General features: G+C 46.9%; 2 protein-coding genes across 4 annotated transcripts; both read right to left on the bottom strand.

The window, feature by feature from the left end:
• Positions 1–7,698: 7,698 nt before the first annotated feature.
• Positions 7,699–11,863, bottom strand: LOC118371022 (protein Tob1-like). Of its 3 annotated transcripts, none has more exons than XM_035756312.2 (2): positions 11,568–11,863; positions 7,699–9,924 (listed from the first exon to the last, which is right to left on the bottom strand). In XM_035756312.2, exon 2 carries the CDS (start codon positions 9,790–9,792, stop codon positions 8,650–8,652), a length of 1,143 nt encoding a protein of 380 aa, XP_035612205.2. In that variant the 5' UTR covers positions 9,793–9,924; positions 11,568–11,863; the 3' UTR covers positions 7,699–8,649. The 3 variants fall into 3 exon arrangements, with proteins under 3 accessions (XP_035612205.2, XP_035612208.2, XP_035612206.2); XM_035756315.2 differs by lacking the exon at positions 11,568–11,863 and adding an exon at positions 10,711–11,542; XM_035756313.2 differs by lacking the exon at positions 11,568–11,863 and adding an exon at positions 10,416–10,699.
• Positions 11,864–13,334: 1,471 nt separating this feature from the next.
• Positions 13,335–17,459, bottom strand: LOC127913597 (uncharacterized). The gene is made up of 3 exons (XM_052485928.1): positions 17,269–17,459; positions 14,547–14,750; positions 13,335–13,788 (listed from the first exon to the last, which is right to left on the bottom strand). Exons 1-3 carry the CDS (start codon positions 17,457–17,459, stop codon positions 13,335–13,337), a joined length of 849 nt encoding a protein of 282 aa, XP_052341888.1.
• Positions 17,460–23,438: the final 5,979 nt, after the last annotated feature.

Here is a 23,438-nt window from a genome sequence, read left to right on the forward strand (position 1 = left end):
GTTGGAGCATGATCTATATATCAAGGTTGAGAAATGCTTGTTCTTCCAACAATCCGTCTCCTTCCTAGGGCATCGGATTTCCATGTCAGGAGTGGAGATGGAGAGCGACCGCATTTCAGCCGTGCATAATTGGCCGACTCCCACCACGGTAAAGGAGGTGCAGCGATTCTTAGGATTAGCCAACTACTACTGGAGGTTTATCCGGGTTTAAAAAAATGTTTACCCCTTTTTCTCCCCAATTTCGTGGTATCCAATTGTTGTAGTAGCTACTATCTTGTCTCATCGCTACAACTCCCGTACGGGCTCGGGAGAGATATCCGGGGTTTTGGTCAGGTTGCTGTTTATGTTTATGTTTCCTCCTGCTCAGTGTGCGCCCAGTGCAAGGCTCCTAGACACCTGCCCAGAGGTAAGTTACAACCCTTACCCGTTCCACAACGGCCGTGGTCGCACCTGTCTGTGTATTTTTTAACTGATCTTCCACCTTCACAGGGTAACACCACGATCCTGGTCGTTGTGGATCGTTTTTCTAAGTCCTGTCGTCTCCTCCCTTTGCCCGGTCTCCCTACGGCCTTACAAACTGCAGAGGATATAGCGTCTGATCGGGGTCCCCAGTTCACATCAATGGTCTGGAAGGCGTTCATGGAACGTCTGGGGGTCTCGGTCAGCCTTACCTCAGGTTTTCACCCCAAGAGTAATGGGCAGGTGGAGAGAGTTAACCAGGATCTGGGTAGGTTTCTGCGGTCTTATTGCTAGGACCTGCCGGAGGAGTGGGCGAAGTTCATGCCCTGGGCAGAGATGGCCCAGAACTCGCTACGCCACTACTCCACTAACCTTTCTCCCTTTCAATGTGTATTAGGGTATCAGCCGGTTCTGGCTCCTTGGCATCAGAGTCAGACCGAGGCTCCTGTGGTGGACAATTGGTTCCGGCGAGCGGAGGAAACCTGGGAGGCTGCCCATGTCCACCTTCAGCGCGCCATACTGCGACAGAAAGTTGGGGCATATCGTCACCGCAGTGAGGCCCCCCAGGGTCTGGCTCTCGACCCAAAACCTGCCCCTCCGCCTGCCCTGCCGGAAGCTGGGTCCGAGGTTTGTGGGGCCGTTTAAAGTCCTGAGGAGAGTGAACAAGGTATGTTATAGGTTACAACTACCCACTAATTACCGTATTAACCCCTCCTTACCATGTGTCTCTCCTCAGGCCGGTGGTGGCTGGCCCGCTCCAGGAGGCTGAAGTGCGGGATGTTTCTCCACCCCCCCTGGTCATCGAGGGGTCCCGGCGTACTCCGTTATATCCATCTTGGATTCGAGACGTCGGGCGAGGGGACTTCAGTACCTCGTGGACTGGGAGGGGTACGGTCCTGAGGAGAGATGCTGGGTTCCGGTGGAGGACGTATTAGATCCTTCCATGCTTCGAGAATTCTATCCGGATCGCCCTGCACCTCGCCCTCCGGGTTTTCCCTGAGGCCGGTGTCGACCGCACGTCAGGGGGAGGTGGGTACTGTCACGACTTCGGAAGCCTCTCCTTTTTTGGGCGGTGCTCGGGGGTCGACGTCACCGGTCTTCTAGCCATCATTGATCCATTTGTATTTTCTTCATTACCTGTTGTGTATTTAACTTTCTGTTTCCCCTCATGTCTTTGTCAGAGATGGTTTGTTATTTCAGTGTTGTGTTGTTTTTGTAGTGGTGTGCGACGGGTCCTCGTACCCACTTTGTTTATTGTTACATTTAGAGTTTGGAGTATGTTTCGTTTATTGTTATTAAATAACTCCATTACACTCAGTTTGATTCTCCTGCGCCTGACTTCCCTGCCACCTATACACACGACTCTGACACCTGGAGCCAGTGGGTTTGGCAACGAATATGTAGTAGGGACCAGTCAACGAGAGCATACAGGTTGCAGTGGTGGGTAGTATATGGGGCTTTGGTGACAAAACAGATGGCACTGTGATAGACTGCATCCAATTTGCTGAGAATAGCATTGGAGGCTATTTTGTAAATGACATCGCCGAAGTCAAGGATCAGTAGGATAGTCAGTTTTACGAGGGCATGTTTGGCAGCATGAGTGAAGGATGCTTTGTTGCGGAATAGGAAGCCGATTCTAGATACATTTTTGGATTGGAGATGCTTAACGTGAGAGTGGAAGGAGAGTTTACAGTCTAACCAGACACCTAGGTATTTACAGTTGTCCACATATTCTAAGTCAGAACTGTCCAGAGTAGTGATGCTAGTCGGACGGGCAGGTGCGGGCAGCGATTGGTTGAAGAGTATGCTTTTCATTTTACTAGCATTTAAGAGCAGTTAGAGGCCATGGAAGGAGCGTTGTATGGCGTTGAAGCTCGTTTGGAGGTTTGTTAACACAGTGTCCAAAGAAGGGCCAGATGTATACAGAATGGTGTCGTCTGCGTTGAGGTGGATTAAAGAATCACCAGCAGCAAGAGCGACATCATTGGTATATACAGAGAAAAGAGTCGGCCTGAGATTTGAACCCTGTGACACCCCCATAGAGACTGCCAGAGGTCCGAAGAACAGGCCCTCCAATTTGACACACTGAACTCTGTCTGAGAAGTAGTTGGTGAACCAGGCGAGGCAGTCATTAGAGAAAGCAAGGCTGTTGAGTCTGCCGATAAGAATACGGTGATTGACAGAGTCGTAAGCCTTGGCCAGGTCGATGAAGATGGCTGCACAGTACTGTATTTTATCGATGGTGGTTGCTGCGGGGGGTGCAGAGCTGTTTGCCGGGGTTGGGGTAGCCAGGTGGAAGGCATTCTAATAGAGAAATGCTAATTGAAATTCTCAATTATAGGTGATTCACTGTATCAGTGGTGACAGTGTTTCCTAGTCTCAGTGCAGTGGGCAGCTGGGAGGAGGTGCTCTTATTCTCCATGGACTTTATGGTGTCCGAAAACCTTTTGGAATTAGTGCTGCAGGATGCAAATTTCTGTTTGAAAAAGCTAGCCTTTGCTTTCCTAACTGACTGTGTGTATTGGTTCCTAACTTCCCTGAAAAGTTGCATATTGGGGGGACTATTCGAAGCTAGTGCAGTACGCCACAGGGTGTTTTTGTGCTGGTCAAGGGCAGTCAAGTCTGGAGTGAACCAAGGGCTATATCTGTTCTTAGTTCTACACTTTTTGAATGGGGCATGCTTATTTAAGATGGTGAGGAAAGCACTTTTAAAGAACAACCAGGCATCCTCTACTGATGTATTGGGGTCAATATCCATTCAGGATACCTGGGCCAGGTCGATTAGAAAGGCCTGCTCGCTGAAGTGTTTTAGGGAGCGTTTGACAGTGATGAGGGCTGGTCGTTTGGCGGCGGACCCATAACGGACGCAGGCAATTATTAGGCAGTGATCGCTGAGGTCCTGGTTGAAAACAGCAGTGGTGTATTTTTTTAAATGTACCCTTTATTTATTCAACCTTTATTTATTCAACCTATATTTATTCAACCTTTATTTATTCAACCTTTATTTATTCAACCTTTATTTATTTAACCTTTATTTATTCAACCTTTATTTATTCAACCTTTATTTATTTAACCTTTATTTATTCAACCTTTATTTATTCAACCTTTATTTATTCAACCTTTATTTTATTTTGTATGATTTTTGTTTTGTGTGCAAATGAACTCAAGATGACGGACGATGTTGAAAGCGAAGCACCTGAGTTTTTATTTGTATTTATTTTTTATTTCACCTTTTATTTAAGGCTAGTTGAGAACTAGTTCTCATTTGCAACTGCGACCTGGCCAAGATAAAGCATAGCAGTGTGAACAGGCAACACAGAGTTACACATGGAGTAAACAATTAACAAGTCAATAACACAGTAGAAAAAAAGAGAGTCTATATACATTGTGTGCAAAAGGCATGAGGAGGTAGGCGAATAATTACAATTTTGCAGATTAACACTGGAGTGATAAATGATCAGATGGTCATGTACAGGTAGAGATACTGGTGTGCAAAAGAGCAGAAAGGTAAATAAATATAAACAGTATGGGGATGAGGTAGGTAAAATTGGGTGGGCTATTTACCGATAGACTATGTACTGCTGCAGCGATCGGTTAGCTGCTCAGATAGCAGATGTTTGAAGTTGATGAGGGAGATAAAAGTCTCCAACTTCAGCGATTTTTGCAATTCGTTCCAGTCACAGGCAGCAGAGAACTGGAACGAAAGGCGGCCAAATGAGGTGTTGGCGTTAGGGATGATCAGTGAGATACACCTGCTGGAGCGCGTGCTATGGGTGGGTGTTGCCATCGTGACCAGTGAACTGAGATAAGGCGAAGCTTTACCTAGCATGGACTTGTAGATGACCTGGAGCCAGTGGGTCTGGCGACGAATATGTAGCGAGGGCCAGCCGGCTAGAGCATACAGGTCGCAGTGGTGGGTGGTATAAGGTGCTTTAGTAATAAAATGGATGGCACTGTGATAAACTGCATCCAGTTTGCTGAGTAGAGTATTGGAAGCTATTTTGTAGACGACATCGCCGAAGTCGAGGATCGGTAGGATAGTCAGTTTTACTAGGGTAAGTTTGGCGGCGTGATTGAAGGAGGCTTTGTTGCGGAATAGAAAGCCGACTCTAGATTTGATTTTAGATTGGAGATGCTTGATATGAGTCTGGAAGGAGAGTTTACAGTCTAGCCAGACACCAAGGTACTTATAGATGTCCACATATTCTAGGTCAGAACCATCCAGGGTGGTGATGCTAGTCGGGCGTGCGGGTGCAGGCAACGAACGGTTGAAAAGCATGCATTTGGTTTACTAGCGTTTAAGAGCAGTTGGAGGCCACGGAAGGAGTGTTGTATGGCATTGAAGCTCGTTTGGAGGTTAGATAGCACAGTGTCCAAGGACGGGCCGGAAGTATACAGAATGGTGTCGTCTGCGTAGAGGTGGATCAGGGAATCGCCCGCAGCAAGAGCAACATCATTGATATATACATAGAACATTTTGAGGGCAAGTTGGTAAGGATGATATCTATGAGGTTGCCCATGTTTACGGATTTGGGGTTGTACCTGGTAGGTTCCTTGATAATTTGTGTGAGATTGAGGGCATCTAGCTTGGATTGTAGGATGGGCGGGGTGTTAAGCATATCCCAATTTAGGTCACCAAGCAGTATGAACTCTGACAATAGATGGGGGGCAATCAATTCACATATGGTGTCCAGGGCACAGCTGGGAGCTGAGAGGGGTCAACAGTGAGGGACTTATTTCTGGAGAGATGGATCTTTAGAATGTAGAAGCTCGAACTGTTTGGACATAGACCTGGATAGTATGACAGAACTCTGCAGGCTATCTCTACAGTAGATTTAAATTCCCCCCTTTTAGCAGTTCTGTCTTGACGGAAAATGTAATTGGGGATGGAAATGTCAGGATTTTTGGTGACCTTCCTAAGCCAGGATTCAGACACGGCTAGGACATCAGGGTTGGCGGAGTGTGCTAAAGCAGTGAATAAAGCAAACTTAGGGATGATGCTTCTGATGTTAACATGCATGAACCCAAGGCTTTTACGGTTGCAGAAGTCAACAAATGAGAGCACCTGGGGACACACAGGGCCTGGGTTTACCTCTACATCACCAGAGGAACAGAGGAGGAGTAGGATGAGGGTATGGCTAAAGGCTATAAGAACTGGTCATCTAGTACTTTGGGAACAGCAAATAAAAGGAGCAGATTTCTGGGCATAGTAGGATAGATTCAAGGCATAGTGTACAGACAAGGGTATAGTAGGATGCGAGTTCAGTGGGGGTAAACCTAGTGAGAGTCACTACATTGAGTGACGATGAGAGAGGTCGCATCTCTGGAGGCGCCAATTAAGCCAGGTGGGGTCTCTGCATGTGTGGGGGGGCATGGACTTTGGATCGTCTCTGAAGGTGCTGGTATTCCATAAATGTGTATCTGCCTTTGCCATCCATACTGTTAGCCATTGTATAATCGCTGGAATATAAATGGGACGAACTAAAAGCACGTATATCCTACAAACGGGACATTTAAAAACTGTAATATCTTATGTTTCACCGAGTCGTGGCTGAACAACGACATTAATAACATACAGCTGGTGGGTTATACACTCTATCGGCAGGATAGAACAGTACACTCTTGTAAGACCAGGGGTTTAGGTGTTGTATATTTGTAAACAACAGCTGGTGCAAGAAAATCTAAGGAAGTCTTGAGGTTTTGCTCACCCGAGGTTGAGTATCTCATGATAAGCTGGAGACCACACCATCTACTTAGAGAGTTTTCATCTGTCTACAAACCACCTCAAACCGATGCTGGCACTAAGACTGCACACAATGAGCTGTATATGGACTTCAAGAAAAGGAGGACCGAGCACGCCCCCATTCTCATCGACAGGGCTGTAGTGGAGCAGATTGAGAGCTTCAAGTTCCTTGGTTGTCCACATCACCAAAAAACTAACATGGTCCAAGCACACCAAGACAGTCCTGAAGAGGGCACGACAAAACCTATTTCCCCTCAGGAGACTGAAAAGATTTGGCACAGGTCTTCAGATCCTCAAAAGGTCCTACAGCTGCATCATCCTAACGGGTTGGTATCCATACTGCCTGGTATGGCAACTGTTCGGCCTCTGACCGCAAGGCACTAACAGAGGGTCCAGTACATCACCAGGGCTAAGCTTCCTGACATCCAGGACCTCTGTACCAGGCAGTGTCAGAGGAAGGCCCTAAAAATTCTCAAAGACTGCAGCCACCTTAGTCATAGACTGTTCTCTCTGCTACCGCACGGCAAGCGGTACTGGAGCGCCAAGTCTAGGTCCAAGAGGCTTCTAAACAGCTGACTACCACCAAGCCATAAGACTCCTGAAAATCTAATCAAATGGCTACCCAGACTATTTGTATTGACCCCCTCCCCTTCTATGCTGCTGCTACTACTCTGTTATTATCTACGCATCGTCACTTTAACTCTACTTACATGTACAAATTACCTCAAATAACCGGTGCCCCTGGGCATTGAATCCGTACCGGTATTTTACTGCTGCTCTATAATTATTTACTTTTTTGGGGGTATTTTCTTAAAACTGCATTGTTGGTTAAGGGCTTGTAAGTAAGCATTTCACTGTTGTGTTCAGCGCATGTGACAAATACAATTTGATTCGACTATAGCAAGCAAAGTAAAGCAACAGCCTGAAAATAGGTTGATACAGTCACAATAATTTGACATGTGACAAAAATAGCTCCTCCACACCAATCACATGAAAGGTAACCCGGGGATGGGCGTGGACTTCGGATCGTCCCTGAAGGAACTGGTATACCACATGCGTACAGGATTCCATCCTAATCATGAATAGCATTGGGAGTTCACATGCACAACATAGGAGTGGTATGAATTGTTGATTATCTGTGTGTGATGTCACAGTAATAAACTGCCAAGTCATTGTGTTATCTTAATTTGCCCTTTGGGCACAAGACTATAAACATGACATGTATATAGTGCTACACTTTCACAGCTTGCTTCTTTATCCATCCAGGGCCAAGGATTGCCCAACAGCTAAGGTTGTTCATTGAGAAGGTGGATGTGCATTGAGCAGTCTTACTGATGGCCTATTATAATAGAAACGCATCAACACTATCCCCAGAATAGTGAGGAGTCAGGCCTTGCCTTGGTCCTAAACTAATTGTCTAATCCTGTCATAAAAGCCCCATTACTTTCCAATGCATCACATACAAAATGTAGTTAAAGTAATCCAATGTCCACAAATCATGTTTTGACTGTAGTTTAATTTATTAAAAAGACCAGGGTGCAAATATTGTTTTTAAATGTAAAAAGAGAAACATAATTTAAGCATTTTTAATACAAAACAATAAACTATTCCAGTCCCTCTTGACATCTAAGACACGGACAAAAAATACTTTGTTTTCCCGTATTTTTTTTAAATCAAGTATTACACAATGTAGGTACAAAATTAATGTATACCATTTACATTTTTGTACATAATATAGCAAAATCTTCCAACTCTTAAGAGAAAATACAACTCTTGTTGTACATGAAATGCCACCACAAAGGAAAACTCTGTTCGCAATCTTTAGAATACGTGATGGATTTTAAAGACAATTCTTTACCTAAAAATAAAAAAATACTACTCATAAAAAAACACAATGACAAGCTGCTGCAGCCATCACTGGAGTAGTAAAAAGATAGATGCACTGCCATGTCAAAGAAACAATATATACTCTGATATCTTAAACTCTGTACTAAATTAAATTATACAAGTAGAAAAAGACCAAGTAACCCCATTTAGTAGTGCAAAGTCATACAAATCTGCCATGTAAACATGTAAAACACATGTAAAACACTAAGAGGACAGAAACATTTTTTTTTTATATATTTTTTTATCCATGTTAATGGAGTATTTTTTTGTATTTCAAACATAGTACAAAAATATATTTTGTGCTCGGTTGACAAAAAAAAACAACTATGCATGTTGAATTTAAGTAATCAAGCTTGGACGTGTTCCTACAACAAACTTTTAGTAAAAAAATATATATAAATTCGATGGGGCAGAGAAAAAGCACCCTTGGACACATGCTGCTTCCCTAACTAGATAGAAAGCTCCTCAAGAGGTTCCTTGAAAGTCCAGTTCTTCGTAATCCTTCCCTTCAAGCTACCGTCGTCATTAAGAAATAACATGTTCAAGTCCTAGTGTCAGGTTTAGTTAGCCATGACCGACTGGAATTGCTGCTTGGAATACTGCATGTTGCTGAGGTTGAAGTTCAGCCCATCATTGAGGGTCTTGTCGTTGAGATCTCCGTAGGCCGCAAACACGTCAAAGGCATCGTTGTACTGCAGCGGGCTGAGGCTGAGAGAGCCCTCGCTGGGGAACACGCCACCGGAGCTCCCCTGACCCTGGAGGCTGGGGAACACGCCCCCGGAGCTCCCCTGACCCTGGAGGCTGGGGAACACGCCCCCGGAGCTCCCCTGACCCTGGAGGCTGGGGAACACGCCCCCGGAGCTCCCCTGACCCTGGAGGCTGGGGAACACGCCCCCGGAGCTCCCCTGACCCTGGAGGCTGGGGAACACAAACTCCTTAGCATTAGGAGAGAGTGCAGAGGCATTCTGCTGCTGGCCCAGGCCGTACAGAGAGTACATAGAGGTGGAAACGGCTTTCTGCTTCATTAGGGTGTTCACATTCAGCCCCAGGTCATTGGTTGGGGAGGTGCGGGCCACCTTGTTGCCGTTACCATTGTTGTTGTTGCGGCCGGAGATCTTCATCTTGGTGGAGCCAAACTTGGTGGCGGCAAAGGTGGCGGTGGTGAAGGTTATTGGATAGGTGGAGCGCGGCATGAACGAGGGGCTAATGGCCGCAGATTGCCCGAAAGGGGGTGAAGGAGAGCTGGACTCAGAAGAGGTCCCGATAGAGTCACTGATGGGCATGAAGACCTGGGCCTCTGGGTTGAAGCTGTTCTTGATCTCCTTGTCCAACTCGGACCCGTTGTTCTCATTGTTATCATCCACATACAGCACCTTGACCGGCCCCTTCTCGCCAAGCTGGTAGGACACCTCGAAGGGGTCAATCCACACACTTAGGTCCTGAGGGAGATTATCCCGGACGTCGTCCAAGTCCAGGCCGCTCTCCTTGGCTGCCTGCTCCACCACAGGGTCCACCTTCTCCCCTACATGGAGGCACCTGTACCCAGAGCCCTTGTATGGCTTATCAGTGTACCAGTGACCTTCATACTTCTTCTTCAGCTGCCTCTCGAGCTCCTCCCCGAAGATGTTCACACGCCGTCTGGGGAGTTTGTTGTACAAGTAGGAAATAATAAAGTTAAGTGCTACTTGTATTTCAAGCTGCATAGCTGCTTCCCGGTTATGACGTGGGTATTCCTGAGCGTTGCAGTGATAAGCAGTTTGGGCCAAACAGAGGGACAGAGTAAGTGGTAGTTGCTGAAACGATGTCCTTCCGTCCACAGGATAAGGTTCCTAAGCCTTGAAGAAGAGGAGAGATAAATTAACAAAAACACAATAACAATGCTATATGGCTAATTATAAACCGGGTAGTTTGGGTCCTGGATGCTGACTGGCTGAAAAAGCATTTCAGCCGTGTAAATATCAGACAATATACCACAGGTATGATGCAAAACTACCTGTTTACTGTTATATATATGGCCACATTCCACAAACCCCTGAGGTGACTTATTGTTATTATACGGTAACCAGGGGTTTGTGGAATATGGCCAATATACCATGGCTAAGGACAGGCTTTCTGATTCATGCATAGGCGTGGTGTAAATGGCCATATACCACACCCACTTGGGTCATTATTGCTAAACCTACCATCCCATAGTACAAGAAGACTGTACGTTCATATAAGTAATATGATCAATGTATGCACGCATGACGACGCCAAGTCACTTTGGATAAAAGCATCTGCTAAATAGAATATATTATCATTATATTAAATAATCTGTTTAACTCACCGTTGTAAAGATGTTGGCTTCATAAACCTGATTGCATTTACAGTAGAGTACAAAATGTGCTCTGCCATTCCCTTCCCAGTACAGTGCATTGCTGTGTCCACCAGACAGGGTGTACAATATCACTAGCTATAAGTAAGGCCTAAACATACGGACTCAGATCCCTGGCAGTCTTCTAGTATTTGTGACAGCTAAAAGCAAGCATAGTTGACCTTTGGACAGTGGTGGCTCAGCGCGTTTTTACCGCAATTAAAGTAACAATGTAGTTAGCCAATGATCCGAGACATTGTAACCTCACCTGATATAGAATATTTCTTGCGCGATGACACAAACACGTCCGTAATTCATTTGATATGATGAGATGAAAGAATCATGTGGTCTTAGTGAAGGTAACAGAAGAAACCGTGTCCGTGAATCACCACTGGCTAGAGAATCATGTATTGTTAGAGAGCAGCTGGTGAGCTGATCTAGCAAAGAGAACCCTTGTTACATAATCCTCATTGAATTTCTATTCACGGTCATAGATGTCCTTCTCTTTTAGAAATGACGCTTACCATTACCATTAGCTAGCTAGCGATAGATATATATATATATATAGATATATATATATATCTATATATGAGATGATCAAACGTCCAATCCAAATCCTACAGCTTGCCTCGCTTCAATTGAATCTATCAATCAGTAACGTAGCCAACGTTAGCTTGTTACGCACCAAGGGTTTGAAGGAAATGTAGTATTGTAAACAGCAGCTATGCTTACCGTTACGGTATAGACTTTAACCTGTTAAATTAAATCTCATCGGATGTGTAATTTAACATTAAGACTGTTGAATGTGCTCCTATCCTTCACCGTCATTCAATGACCACCGAGCTAACAAAAATACGTCTGGTTGTTAGCTCAAAATAGTTTGATTTAAACTTTCTAGCTAGATGGCTAGATATTCCCATCGTCAGCTATATCAACTAGCTATCTAACGTCATTACTAATAATTATCTGTGCTAGCTAACGTTATAAACCAACCCAAAACGGAACAAAGCGGTTATATCATAAGTTAGCTCGTCTCTGGGGATTTGAACAACAATATAACTTAACAAGTAGCTACCTCGCTAACGACTTCTATTGAAATAGCTAATAAAAGAGAATTAAACTTACATGTAAGTAGCCAACGTTACAGTTACATAGAAATTCACAGCAGGTCGTTGCACTGCACAGCTTCGATGACGAATGACTTAACGTCAGTTAGCTACTGTAGCAAACAAAAATAACGTTGTCAAATAGTTTTTTTAGCTAACTAAACGGAGACGGTTAGCTAATTCCTTGTTGAACAAAATTGTCCTGCTGCTGTATGACTATATATTATTCCAGTTGTGTTATGCGGGCGACAATTTCTATTTCGTCTGGAAGTTTTTTTAAATTTTTTTTACAACTGCGCTTTAAAGTTCGGATTGTCTCGTTTATATATAGATAGTACTCCGCCACGGACACAAAAAAAAGGCGGTGATGAGGTGCTCAGAGGTCGAGCCTAAATAACGGGTTTCCATTGGCCAAACTCGGCCTTCGTCATTCGTGAACTACTTCATCTTGCATTCCGATTGGCTGTTTAGCAAGTCAGTCAATAGCAAGGGTTTATTTACGGTAGTGGTTAGCGTTTCATGTGTATTGGGACCACAATTATCATAATGTTGGTTGTTGAGATAGCTACTGAACATTAATGTATGTACTTTGACAGTAGTAAATAAATTCCACTCAATTTCATAGCAAAGAAACGGACACTTAAAACCAGTGCGATATAGTGTCTCAAATATATGAGGCAATGAGTTGTTGTAGTTGCTCTGATTATGCCCAAAGATCATGCCAGTGTGATTATTTCGGAAATGCAATGATCATTGTGAGACGACGTGCAAAAAAGGTTGTGGAGAGGGAAAAGTAGTGCATAGGCAGTTTGGCGGAAGGACACATGTCACTGGGTAGGGTTGTGCTCTGTTCCGTTAGGTCCTTGGGACATTGGCTGTACAGTCTGTACAGTTTGCGAATTTTGTTTTGATATGCTTTAGCTTGAAGTTACAGGGTTATTCTGACCTCGCTCTCCTAAACATTAGGAATACAAGAGATAAATTGATAAATTGAAATGAATGGACATTAGAGTTAAAAGGTTATGCATATTGGGTCCTTGCTTAAAAAATAGGATATTACGTGTAAGTGTTACGTTTTATAGTAGGCTAAAGTTCCCTAGGTTACAGGTTCCTATGATGAAACTTTTAGGTCATGGTCTGTGGGACCGTGTGAGTGACTGGTTTTTGTTACACAATGGTCAAGCTCTTTCTGTTTGTGTCCTAGTACAGCAACTGTGTAAAGCTCAAAGACGTTTTTTTTTGTATTACTTTTACTGTTGAAAGCCAATATAAATATACTAAAGTGTACACTATAAGGTAAAACGAAATCAGTTTTGAGCAAAATAGGGCTTTTTTTGACACAACTGCAAACTTCAAGGTGTAGGGCATTCAAAGAGTCTCATGGGAATTTGTGATGTCATCGGCCTCCCCCCTTGCTTGAGGAACCATAGAGGAGCGTGAGAGAACAAAAGAGGAACGTGGATCAGAGCACGTGGTCCGTCCAGTTCAAGTGTTCAGCAGTCTGATAGGTCGTAGATAGAAACTTTTTCCTCTGAGCCTGTTCATATCAGACCTCATGCTCCGATACCGTCTGCACGACAATAAGGGAGAGAACATGCCTGGGGTGTGTGGGGTCCTTGATGATACTGTGGGACTTTCTCAGACACTGTTCGAGTAGATGTCCTGGATGTGTTGGAGCACGGTCCCAGTGATGTACGGGGTCATCTTCACCACCCGCTGGAGGGCCTTACGATCGTGGATGTAGCAAATCCCATACCAGGCCGTGATGCAACTGGTCAGGACGCTCTCAATGGTACATCGGTAGTATTTGGAGAGGACCCGGGGCGGCATGCCAAATTTGTTCAGCCGCCTTAGAAAGTAGAGACGCTGTTGCGCCCTCTTGACCAGAGTGGTGGTGTTGTTGGTCCTCTGTGATGTCCTGTGATGTCCTCTGGTCCTCTGTGATGTCCTGTGATGTCCTCTGGTCCTCTGTGATGTCCTGTGATGTCCTCTGGTCCTCTGTGATGTCCTGTGATGTCCTCTGGTCCTCTGTGATGTCCTGTGATGTCCTCTGGTCCTCTGTGATGTCCTGTGATGTCCTCTGGTCCTCTGTGATGTCCTGTGATGTCCTCTGGTCCTCTGTGATGTCCTGTGATGTCCTCTGGTCCTCTGTGATGTGGACGCCGAGAAATTTAAAACTGCTGACTCTCTCTACTGCAGTACCGTTGATGTGGATTGGGTCATGTGCCCTCCTCTGCTTCCTGAAGTCATGATACCACAATGCCAGTTAACTTACCTTCCCTCTTTAATAGTTTTTTCAAAAATGAATTACAGTTGAAAATGTTCAAAAAGTTCAAATTCAACCCATCATTAATTTCAAATTTCAAACAATAAACAATTAAAAAAATAAGTAATCAATTCAAATGAAGCAAACCAAAAGGTCATCCAATCAAACTTTTTTTTAAAGAAACAAAAGCAATCAATCAATCTGTCAGTCAATTCAGTCAGTCAGTCCACAAAGTACAGTATGTGTCATTGTGTTGGGGGAGGGGACGTTGTGGGGATTGTGCTGGCAGTTGCTGAAAAACGGTGACAGTTGTGGTTGGTCGGTGCTGTGTCTGGGACCAGAAAAACCTGGGTTGGTTCTGGTGTTAGGGCCGGGACCGGAAGTCATGCTGGGACCGGGACTGGAGGTCAAGGGTTTGTTTTCGGTCTGGTGCTGGGGACCGGGGGGGAAAAACTGGAACAGGGAACCTGAAACAGGAACTGGGGCTGTTACAGGTGTTGAGTTGGGATCTGGGTCTGTAGAGGGGAGGAAGGACAACCTGAGGATCAAGCAGACACACAAGGGAGCCCTAGACCCAGAGGTCAATGTTGGTACTTCCCTGTTGTCTGCTTGCTCCAGGTGAAGGTGTGATCTTTGGTCCCTCCTCCGTGCCTCTTCCGGTGTTCTGGTGCTGGGTCTGGACCTGGATCTGCAAAGGGGAGGAAGGACGACCTAAGGAGCAGACAAACACACCTGGAAGCACAAGACCTGGAGGTCAGTGATGGTACTCTCCTGTGGCCTGCTCGCTCCAGGCGTAGGTCTAGAGCTTTGGTCCTTCCTCCGTGCCTTCTGGTGTGGTGAGGAATGGTTCCTGCTTCTGGTCTGGTTCTGTGAGAGGGATACGAGTAGGGGGAAGAGATGGAGAGGGAGCAGGGGTGTGGGGGTGGTGGAGGGCAACTATAGATGGATTATCTAGTGGGGAGGCCACCTTGAACACCCATCTGGGGAAAACCTTTCTGTTCGGGTCATGATGATGGGTTATTGGGGCAGATTTCAGGTCTGATTGATTCATTGCATATTTGGATGAGGGCCTCCAGCAGGTCATTTGTGTTGAATGGTTATTGGCTGTTCACAGGTCTTGACGTGCCTCTCCATTGACTGCCTATTGAAACCTTGTACTATCTTGGTGATGGAATGGGGGATGCTGGGAGGGGTGAAGGTGGTTCAGAGGGGTCTGGACTGAGGCTGGATGGCATCAGGGTTTGGGTTCTGGGGTGGTCTTCTGGTCTGGTCTCTTGTTGGTCTGTTGTTTGTCTGGTCTTGTCCGTTTGGAAATGCTAGTCCAGTTTGGGTCGTCATCGTCATCTAAGAACTGGAGTTGTGTAAGCTCTCTCAAAACCGGCGCCCATTTGACCAGGGGTTTGGAGGGGTGGAGGTGGTAAGCAAGGGATTTGTTGGGGGTGCAAAGGTGTAGGGGCTGGCGTGGGGCGGGGGGGTTGTTTCTGAGACATCTTGGGTTGTGCCTGTAGAACGGTCTGTGTCTTTGATGTTATTGTCTGGTGGAGAGGGTGGAGGGGGTTGGGATTTGGGTTAGTGGCCTTGGCCCTTGCCCTGCCGGCGTAGGAACTGGGGCAGGTTCTGAAGAAATGGCCCCCTTTCCCACACAGGTTGCAGGGGCATGTGGAGGTACAGTCTGAGGTGGAATGGTTGTCTATACATACCTTGCAGATGATGGCTGTGCAGGAAATGGCCAGATGGCCCAGTTGTTTGAAGTTTCTGCACAGTTTGGGCATGCAGTAGTATTTGTTTTAAATGTTATTTACCTTTATTTAACTAGACAAGTCAGAACTTCCAGCGGGACACCTGGCGACAACTTCCGGTGAAATTGGAGGGCACGCAATTCAAATAAATAATCATAAAAATTATGGATATTAAACATTTCGGTTGTTTTTTCTTTGTTTTTTTCTTTGGATTTTCTCCTACCATATCAATTGTGTTATAGTCTTATACATTATTTAAAAATTTCTGCAAACTTCAATGTGTTTTCTATCCAATAGTAACAATTATATGCATATCCTGGCTTCTGGGCCTGAGTAACAGGCAGTTTACTTTGGGCACGCCAGTCAGGCGGAAATTGAGAAAAAGGTAGAAGTCAATTGAACAATTTCTTATTTACAATGACGGCCTACCAAAAGGCAAAAGGCCTCCTGCGGGGACGGAGGCTGGGATTAAAAATTAAGTTAAATTATAGGACAAAACACACAACACGACAAGAGACACCACAACACTACATAAAGAGAGACCTAAGACAAAACATAGCACGGTAGCAACACAACATGGCAGCAGCACAATATGTTAGCAGCACAAAACATGGTACAAGCATTATTGGGCACAGAGGGCAAGAAGGTAGATACAACAATACATCACACAAAGCAGCCACAACTGTCAGTAAGAGTGTCCATGATTGAGTCGTTGAATGAAGAGATTGAGATAGTTTGTGTGTTTGTTGCAGCTTGTTCCAGTCGCTAGCTGCAGCAAACTGGAAAGAAGAGAAACCCAGGGATGTGTGTGCTTTGAGGACCTTTAACAGAATGTGACTGGCAGAACGGGTGTTGTATGTGGAGGATGAGGGCTGCAGTAGGTATCTCAGATAGGGTGGAGTGAGGCCTAAGAGGGTTTTATAAATAAGCATCATCCAATCAGCCTTGCGACGGGTATACAGAGATGACCAGTTTACAGAGGAGTATAGAGTGCAGTGATGTGTCCTATAAGGAGCATTGGTGGCAAATCTGATGGCCAAATGGTAAAGAACATCTAGCCGCTCGAGAGCACCCTGACCTGCCGATGTATAAATTACATCTCTGTAATCTAGCATGGGTAGGATGGTCATTTGAATTAGGTTTTTTTTCGGCAGCTGGGATGAAAGAGGAGCAATTACGATAGAGGAAACCAAGTCTAGATTTAACCTTAGCCTGCAGCTTTGATATGTGCCGAGAGAAGGACAGTGTACCGTCTAGCCCAACTCCCAAGTACTTGTATGAGGTGACTACCTCAAGCTCTAAACCCTCAGAGGTAGTAATCACACCGGTGGGGAGAGGGGCATTCTTCTTACCAAACCACATGACCTTTGTTTTGGAGATATTCAGAACAAGGTTAAGGGCAGAGAAAGCTTGTAGTAGTGGACGGACCCTCTGTTGTTTCCCAGTGCTGGGGAGGTGTTGGACTCCGCCCACTCCGGTTAGGCCCAGTCTTAACATTACTAGCCATTTTCGTGCCCCAGTCCAGACGTTGTCTTCGTCCAGGACACTACTAGCCGCTGACTTGAGGGTGGCGAACCTGCTTAACCAAACTTGTATGTCGTACTGTACTGTCGTACTGTACTGTAACTACCTTTAATTACCTCCGTAAAGGGGTCTATGCTCGGAGTTTGCTAAACAGGGCTGAATCTTAGCAGTTTCTGAATTTGAACCCAAACTTTTCTAGTAACTGGGGGTTCTTGAAACTGGCTACGAATGATTGCTGTGGCCTTGGGGGTTTCACCAGGCAGTTCAAGTCAGATGGCACAAATCCCTCCCTATAGGCTGACTCATTGTTGTTGTTTATCAGGCTTACAACCGTGGTGTCGTCTGCAAACGTTATGCTGGAGTTGCTGTCGTGCAAAGCCATGCAGTCGTGGGTGAACAGGGAGTACAGAAGAGGACTGACGACACACCCTTGGGGGTGCCCTGTGTTAAGAGTCTGTGTGGAGGAGATGTTGTTGCCAATACTCACAGCCTGTGGTCTGCCGGTCAGGATGTCCAGGATCCAGTTACAGAGGATGGTGTCCAGACCCAGGGCTCTGAGCTTGGTGTCCAGACCCAGGGCTCTGAGCTTTGTGTCCAGACCCCGGGCTCTGAGCTTGGTGTCCAGACCCAGGGCTCTGAGCTTGGTGTCCAGACCCAGGGCTCTGAGCTTTGTGTCCAGACCCAGGGCTCTGAGCTTTGTGTCCAGACCCAGGGCTCTGAGCTTGGTGTCCAGACCCAGGGCTCTGAGCTTGGTGTCCAGACCCAGGGCTCTGAGCTTGGTGTCCAGACCCAGGGCTCTGAGCTTGGTGTCCAGACCCAGGGCTCTGAGCTTGGTGTCCAGACCCAGGGCTCTGAGCTTGGTGTCCAGACCCAGGGCTCTGAGCTTGGTGTCCAGACCCAGGGCTCTGAGCTTGGTGTCCAGACCCCGGGCTCTGAGCTTGGTGTCCAGACCCCAGGGCTCTGAGCTTGGTGTCCAGACCCAGGGCTCTGAGCTTGGTGTCCAGACCCAGGGCTCTGAGCTTGGTGTCCAGACCCAGGGCTCTGAGCTTGGTGTCCAGACCCAGGGCTCTGAGCTTGGTGTCCAGACCCAGGGCTCTGAGTTTTGTGTCCAGACCCAGGGCTCTGAGCTTTGTGTCCAGACCCAGGGCTCTGAGCTTTGTGTCCAGACCCAGACCCAGACCCAGGGCTCTGAGCTTGGTGTCCAGACCCGGGCTCTGAGCTTGGTGTCCAGACCCAGGGCTCTGAGCTTGGTGTCCAGACCCAGGGCTCTGAGCTTGGTGTCCAGACCCAGGGCTCTGAGCTTTGGTGTCCAGACCCAGGGCTCTGAGCTTGGTGTCCAGACCCAGGGCTCTGAGCTTGGTGTCCAGACCCAGGGCTCTGAGCTTGTGTCCAGACCCAGGGCTCTGAGCTTGTGTCCAGACCCAGGGCTCTGAGCTTAGTGTCCAGACCCAGGGCTCTGAGCTTGGTGTCCAGACCCAGGGCTCTGAGCTTTGTGTCCAGACCCAGGGCTCTGAGCTTGGTGTCCAGACCCAGGGCTCTGAGCTTTGTGTCCAGACCCAGGGCTCTGAGCTTTGTGTCCAGACCCCGGGCTCTGAGCTTTGTGTCCAGACCCAGGGCTCTGAGCTTGGTGTCCAGACCCAGGGCTCTGAGCTTGGTGTCCAGACCCAGGGCTCTGAGCTTGGTGTCCAGACCCAGGGCTCTGAGCTTGGTGTCCAGACCCAGGGCTCTGAGCTTGGTGTCCAGACCCAGGGCTCTGAGCTTGGTGTCCAGACCCAGGGCTCTGAGCTTGGTGTCCAGACCCAGGGCTCTGAGCTTGGTGTCCAGACCCAGGGCTCTGAGCTTGGTGTCCAGACCCAGGGCTCTGAGCTTGGTGTCCAGACCCAGGGCTCTGAGCTTAGTGTCCAGACCCAGGGCTCTGAGCTTGGTGTCCAGACCCAGGGCTCTGAGCTTGGTGTCGAGCTTGGAGGAAACTATAGTGTTGAATGCTGAACTGTAGTCAATGAACAGCATTCTCACATCCGTGTTTCTCATGTCCAGATGTGTTACAGCCATGTGATTAGCAATGGAAATGGCATCTTCCATGGATCTATTGGAGCGGTATGCAAATTAGAGTGCATCCAGTGTGCCTGGCATGCTGGCCTTGATGTAGGCCATGATCAGCCTCTCAAAGCACTTCATGATGACCGAGGTGATCGTGACTGGGTGAATGTCATACCTGGACCATCTTTTGAGATCTCTCTCTCCCTCCCTCCTAGTCCTAAGATGTTTGACATCACAGCCCTCTCTTACATAACATGAACTCTGGAGCACAACAAACACAAAACCGTATTAATTAACTATACAGCTAGGGCAATGGGGGTTCAGAGGAGGGGAACAGATTTGAGACAGAATATTATATCCTGCCCTGAATACCCAGGCAAAAGGAGACAGTATGTTTTATAAATGATTGATTTGTTCAGTCTGAAATATTGTCCAACTCAGGGGATGGATGTTAATGCAGTGCATTCTGGGAAACCCGGAATGCAGTGATGCAATACAATATTAGAATTGATTATAGTATGATTGACATTCATTTATAGAAGAGTGTCTGTTTTTCAGCTACATGTTTTTCTGCAGCCTCAGGCAACCCTCCCTCCCTCCCTCCTTCTCCCTCCCTCCTTCTCCCTCCCTCCCTCCCTCCCTCCCTCCCTCCCTCCCTCCTTCTCCCTCCCTCCCTCCCTCTCTCCCTCCTTCTCTCTCCCTCCTCTCTCTCTCCCTCCCTCCCTCCCTCTCTCCCTCCCCCTCTCTCTCCTTCTCTCTCCCTCCCTCCCTCCTCCCTCTCCCTCTCCCTCCCCCTCCTTCTCTCTCCCTCCTTCTCTCTCCCTCCCTGCCTCTCTCCCTCCCTCCCTCTCTCCTCTCTCTCTCCTTCTCTCTCTCTCCCTCCCTCCCTCTCTCCCTCCCCTCTCTCCCTCCCTCTCCCTCTCCCTCTCCCTCTCCCTTTCCCTTTCCCTTCCCTCCCTCCCTCTCTCCTTCCTCTTCCCTTTCCCTCCCTCCCTCCCCCTCCCTCCCTCCCTCCCTCTCCTCCCTCCCTCCCTCCCTCCCTCCCTCCCTCCCTCCCTCCCTCCCTCCCTCCCTCCCTCCCTCCCTCTCCCTCCCTCCCTCCCTCCCTCCCTCTCCCTCTCCCTCTCCCTCTCCCTCTCCCTCTCCCTCCCTCTCCCTTTCCCTCCCTCCATCTCTCCTTCTCTCTCCTTCCCTCCTTCTCTCTCCCTCCCTCCCTCTCTCCAGATTGGGCCTCTGTAGGGGTGAGAGATGAGTCCCAGCAGGGAGGATCCTGTGTGATGGAGCCATAAAAACACTACAGAAGCCATTGGACACAGACCAAGACATGGCTGCATTCAGGTTGAGAGTTAACCAAATCAAGCAATCTGTATGCTATGAATTACAATATATAACATATACTCGTAAGCAGACGCTGTCATCCAAAGCTATTTACAGTCACGTGTTTGTAACACTATAGCTTCCGTCTGTCACGCCTTGGTCTTAGTATTTTCTGTTTTCTTTAATTATTTGTTCAGGACAGGGTGTGACATGGGTTTATTGTGTTGTCGTATTGGGGTTTTTGTAGGCATTGGGATTGTGGTTGATTAGGGGTGTGTCTAGCATAGGCTTGGCTGCCTGAGGCGGTTCTCAATCAGAGTCAGGTGATTCTCGTTGTCTCTGATTGGGAACCATATTTAGGTAGCCTGGGTTTCACTGTGTATTTCGTGGGTGATTGTTCCTGTCTCTGTGTAGTTTCACCAGATAGGCTGTCATTAGGTTTCATGTTCCGTTTGTTGTTTTGTATTTGTATAGTTATTTCATGTATTCGCTATTCGTCATTAAAGAACATGAGTAACCACCACGCTGCATTTTGGTCCGACTCTCCTTTAACAGACGAACGCCGTTACACCGTCCTTCTCCTCACCTTGAACCAGGGACTCTCTGCACACATCAACAACTGACACCCACGAAGCATCGTTACCCATCACTCCACAAAAGCTGCAGCCCTTGCAGAGCAAGGGGAACCACTACTTCAAGGTCTCATAGCGAGTGACGTCACCGATCGAAACGCTATTAGCGCGTACCACCACTAACGATCAAGTCATTTCACATCGGTCACATGTGCATGCATTTTCCATATGGGTGGCCCCAAGCGGCAACCGAACCCTCTACTTTTGGCGTGGCAATCACCATGCTCAACCGGCTAAGCCACACAGGGCCACAGTGAAAATGACAGTTTGAATATCAATACATACCACAAATGCCTATCTTATTTGGTTGTTATTCCCACAACACGGCAGCATTCAGGCAGTGAGATGACCAAACACTGCAAAACTTTAACATTGAAAATCCAACTACATACACTGTGGCTGTGTTATTTGGTTGTTATTCCCACAACATGGTGGAGTCTGTTGAAAATGTATGAAGATTCTCCCCCCCCTCCCCCCCACACTGGTTTAATAGCATTCAGGTTCGCCAGGTTTCTCGCTGGTTTCTGCCTCTTGTCATAGAGAGCTCACCAAAGGGCCCCACTGTTTTTGTTGTGGTGGTGAGGTGCTCCCAGTTGTGTTTTTGAAAGTGTAAATGTGGCTAATGAAAAGAACATAGTCAACTTTAAACTTTATCTCCTCCCTCTGGGGGTAAAAAACGTCTTCCTTTCCAGTTGTGTGTGTGTGTGTGCGTGCGTGCGCGTGCGTGCATGCGTGTGTGTTTTTCTGTGTGTGTGTGTGTGTGTGCGTGTGTGTCCCACAAGAATTGTAAATACATGATTATTGACCAACTGGGGACATTAGTCTCCACGAGGTCAAATGCTAATACTAATGCTAAATGCTATTCTAACTTTCACCCTTTTAGGGGGGGGTTGTGCTCACTAGTCACACTTCCCTGCTAAGAAGTAGGAATGTCATTAAGTATGTTAATACATGTTAATACCTGCAAAGCTCGACTCTACTGAATACATGCATGCTTGGAAGAGGTTTGAGCAATGGGCTCAAGGAAAAGAGTTGGAAATAACTTTCAGGCTAAATAAACGAACACTAAAATGTTGATATACAGTACACACATGGGAGGTGGGACTGGGAACCGGAGGTGTTCATGGATTTGGACAGTACAACCTCCTAGTTATCATAACCATGTATGTAAAGTCTGGGCGGCAGGTAGCCTAGTGTTTAGAGCATTGGGCCAGTAACTGAAAGGTTGCTGGATCGAATCCCTGAGCTGACAAGGTAAACATCTGTTGTTCTGCCCCTGAACAAGGCAGTTAATCCACTGTTCCCCGGTAGGCTGTCATTGTAAATAAGAAATTGTTCTTACCTGCCTAGTTAAATTAAGGTCAAGTCTTTGGTACTGAGCCTTATATAATGCAAAGTCCATGTCTGAATGTCTAAACAGCGTTGACAGACTAGCTCCTATGAAAATGACTGTGGAGGTGGGTCTATTAACTATCTATTCATGTATTAACTATCTATTAATGCCTATTAACTATCAGTGGGATCTCCTCTCCCATTTCAATGGCATTCTGTTCCAGGTAGTGCTGGGTTTCATTTCAGGGATTATGTTCAGCAGGTTATCATGAATCAGCCAGTCAGCCAGCCAGTCACATTAAGCTAAATGGCAGCAAAGGTGGCACAGACACAAAATGGCATACTTCTGACACCCTATTCCTTGTGTAGTGCAATACTCTTGATCAGAGCCATATAGCCTAGAGCCTTCAGACAGAACTCTGGACCTCAAAGACAGTTCCACTGCATGTTTCCAATGTTCCTCTCTAATCAGGGACTGATTTAGACCTGGTACACCAGGTCGGTGAAATGACCTCTCAGATGGAACAGAAAACCAGTTGTCTCCGGAGCTCGTAGGGAACGAGTTGAATACACCTTGCCCTATACTGGCCTAGAACCAATCACAGTAGAAAAAACACACAGCTCTTGGCTAACTTACACAGCTCTTGGCTAACACACACAGCTCTTGGCTAACTCACACAGCTCTTGGCTAACTCACACAGCTCTTGGAAAACGCACACAGCTCTTGGCTAACTCACACAGCTCTTGGCAAATGCACACAGCTCTTGGCTAACTTACACAGCTCTTGGCTAACACACACAGCTCTTGGCTAACTCACACAGCTCTTGGCAAATGCACACAGCTCTTGGCTAACTTACACAGCTCTTGGCTAACACACACAGCTCTTGGCTAACGCACACAGCTCTTGGCTAACGCACACAGCTCTTGGCTAACTCACACAGCTCTTGGCTAACTCAAACAGATTTTTTAACCAGGTAGGCTAGTTGAGAACAAGTTCTCATTTTCAACTGCGACCTGGCCAAGATAAAGCAAAGCACTGC

The sequence above is a fragment of the Oncorhynchus keta genome, chromosome 3 (assembly GCF_023373465.1).
Source record: "Oncorhynchus keta strain PuntledgeMale-10-30-2019 chromosome 3, Oket_V2, whole genome shotgun sequence".
Lineage (NCBI taxonomy): Eukaryota > Metazoa > Chordata > Actinopteri > Salmoniformes > Salmonidae > Oncorhynchus > Oncorhynchus keta.